The sequence below is a fragment of the Dendroctonus ponderosae genome, unplaced genomic scaffold (genome assembly GCF_020466585.1).
Source record: "Dendroctonus ponderosae isolate FM_Combo_2020 unplaced genomic scaffold, Dpon_F_20191213v2 Dpon_F_20191213_1, whole genome shotgun sequence".
Classification (NCBI taxonomy): Eukaryota; Metazoa; Arthropoda; class Insecta; order Coleoptera; family Curculionidae; genus Dendroctonus; species Dendroctonus ponderosae.
The window spans coordinates 36,737,646-36,740,177 of NW_026017110.1; the positions used below are offsets into that span (position 1 = coordinate 36,737,646).

The 2,532-nt window shown below is 32.9% G+C and overlaps 1 protein-coding gene across 2 annotated transcripts in view; it reads right to left on the bottom strand.

Annotated features, from left to right (window-relative positions):
- The window catches only part of LOC109543341 (ATP-binding cassette sub-family B member 10, mitochondrial), a 13,755-nt gene extending 11,512 nt beyond the window's left edge, over positions 1-2,243 (bottom strand). Inside the window, exon 1 of one of the 2 annotated variants that reach the window (XM_048665036.1) lies at positions 1,648-2,243. In XM_048665036.1, coding sequence (XP_048520993.1) covers positions 1,648-1,981 — 334 coding nt within the window. In that variant the 5' untranslated portion in view covers positions 1,982-2,243. The remainder of the gene's footprint in view (positions 1-1,647) is intronic. The other variant, XM_019913011.2, reaches the window with a different exon arrangement.
- Between the last annotated feature and the right edge of the window lie 289 nt (positions 2,244-2,532).

The following is a 2,532-nucleotide window of genomic DNA, read 5'->3' on the forward strand; positions in this document are numbered from 1 at the left end:
TTGCTTAGAAAGACAGTATTCTAGTAACTAATAAATCTACAATCATATAGGTAATTTAAAAAATCAAGATTTGTGTAATAGCACATAATAATTTGTGTATGCCAATAACCAATAAATTATAAGCTTTGCAGCTTTTCAGAAATTCTGAGAGGTTTGGCGTTACCGCCAAGCAGCACTGCGTGAAACATGATTCTCATTGGTCCGCTCTCATTGTCACTCTCGAATGTCACGTTACAGCCGGACGTAATCCGTGTACACACTAAGCGGGTAATTTGAATTTGTTATATGCATTTTAATTGTTTGAATTTTATAGGGTGAAAACTGTTAGCTCCGGATAAATTTATCTGAGTAATATAAAAATTTTATTAATATTGCCCAATAAAATTATAACGTTGACGCATTTAAAAATAAAAGTTCATATAAACTCTCGTACTTGTACGTGCCCTTACTTTTCTGCTGCGGGCACGAAAAATTTATATTCAACCAATTTGGAACATACCGTAGATATACATTCATGTATATTACCGGAATATTTGTTTTGAACATACTAGGTATATTCACCTGTACATATACACAATATGTACATACCTGGCATGTTCATCTGCACATATACCCAATATGTACATATATGTACACACCTAGGATATACTTTTTATGAACTTTGATGAATATACATGCATGTATACTCCACGAACATTCATGTTAGGAATGTTCAACCATGTATATTCCCAGGATATTCCCGCAATGTTCTGTATATTTTTTGAACATTCTGGGATATTCATAGAATATCAAATGCTATCTGGGAATGTATTGATATTTTGGTTGAATATAATTCTTAACGGATCTGTGGTGATTGGAAAGACGTATTTTTTTTGTATTTTTAACTGCTTTTTTTGCTTCTACAGTGAATTTTTAGATACCATGTTTTAAAGCAAAATTTTACTAAAATGGCGATAATCTGCCAAGGTCGCAAAAAAGAAAAAAACAATTTACGGTGGATATGCAGCGTTTCAAGCTGCATTCCATGAGCTAATGAAAAATTGGGAGTTCTATTTAAAAAAATACACTTTGATCTTGCCTCGCTTTACTGAGGCACTCTGTATCATATAAGATATTTTTAAAATGTGCGCACCTTGTGCGTCAACAACTTTCATATGAAACTATTTTTCGAAAGTTCAACACCAACGGAAATAATGGACTCTCTTGCACTAAAAAACCACCCTGTATAAAGGTTTTAAAAATAAAGCTATAGCCATGGTATACCAAACCTTAATATTGCTATTGTAATTAAATGATAGATCAGAAAGTTAAAGTTATAATTAGTCAATAAGAGCGGAAGTGAACTACTGCATCGCATCAGATATTACACCCTGAGCTGATAAACAAAACTGCTTTTCATGTGCTAAACAATTTTATGTACAATAATTTGAATGGTTTTATGTTATGTTGCATAGAAGATCAATTACGGTTAAGAACAGACCACAGTTCACAGAAAGTTCACAGTTCTATTTGTAACCAGGTAGCTTCTTAAAGGTAATTGTCCAGATTCTATATTTCGTTTTAAACGTTATTCTAAGTCAATATAATGCAACATAATTTAACATTTGCTTTAATTTCGATTCTAACAGTACATAAATCACTGCTTACTTGTTAATCTCCATTTTTCGGGTTTTGCCAAAGCAAACAATCTACTAAGGTCTGTTTTTCTTAGTTTGGGTGCTTTCCTTACATTTACTTCAGGCTTTTCCGGTGACTTGGGGCTCTTAGAGTTATATCTTCGAAACATCTCTAGTATCTTATTCCCAATCGGTTCCCCAGATTCCCTTACACTGACAGGCTGGTAATTTTGAGTTTTTCGTACCTTTTCGGCACTACCTTTAAAACTCCTAACGAAGTATTTCGTTGTTGGGACATTTTTTGCATAGTTGACTAGTGTTGGCAAAGAACTTTTAGAAATGAGTACAGAGTAAATAATCAACATGTCTGTGGTTCAATGGACATAAAATAAAAAAATAAAAATATAATAGGTAAAAACACACTGTTCACTGCAACATGACTATTCATAATAGTTGTTGATGAGTAGTGAATTTTCAAAGTGGAATTATAGATAATTTAAATTACTGAATACGAGGTTATATTACTTGGTGCTTCTTCTTTACGACCATAGATGAAGGCAAGTATAGATAGCCCACTCCCTTGCACAAAATGATAACATGGTTTTTCACTGACACTGTCACCATCTATTGCTGCTTACAACTAACTAACGTTTGGTGGGTTGCGTCCTTACTACTGCGTATTCAGTGAGGATTTACTATTATCGGCACGCCAATACTACAATTGGGATTAAAAGATGCTTAATATTCAGTTTGATATATTTGTACAGAGGTCAGACTTGTTTCTGATTTATAAACAAATATATCAAATTGAACATAAACATACTCCTAATCTCAATTGAAGTATTTTGGCGTAGCCATAGGTGCTTGAGTATGTTAATAAAAACTCCATAAACATTTAGAAATTTTTATTGCAGGA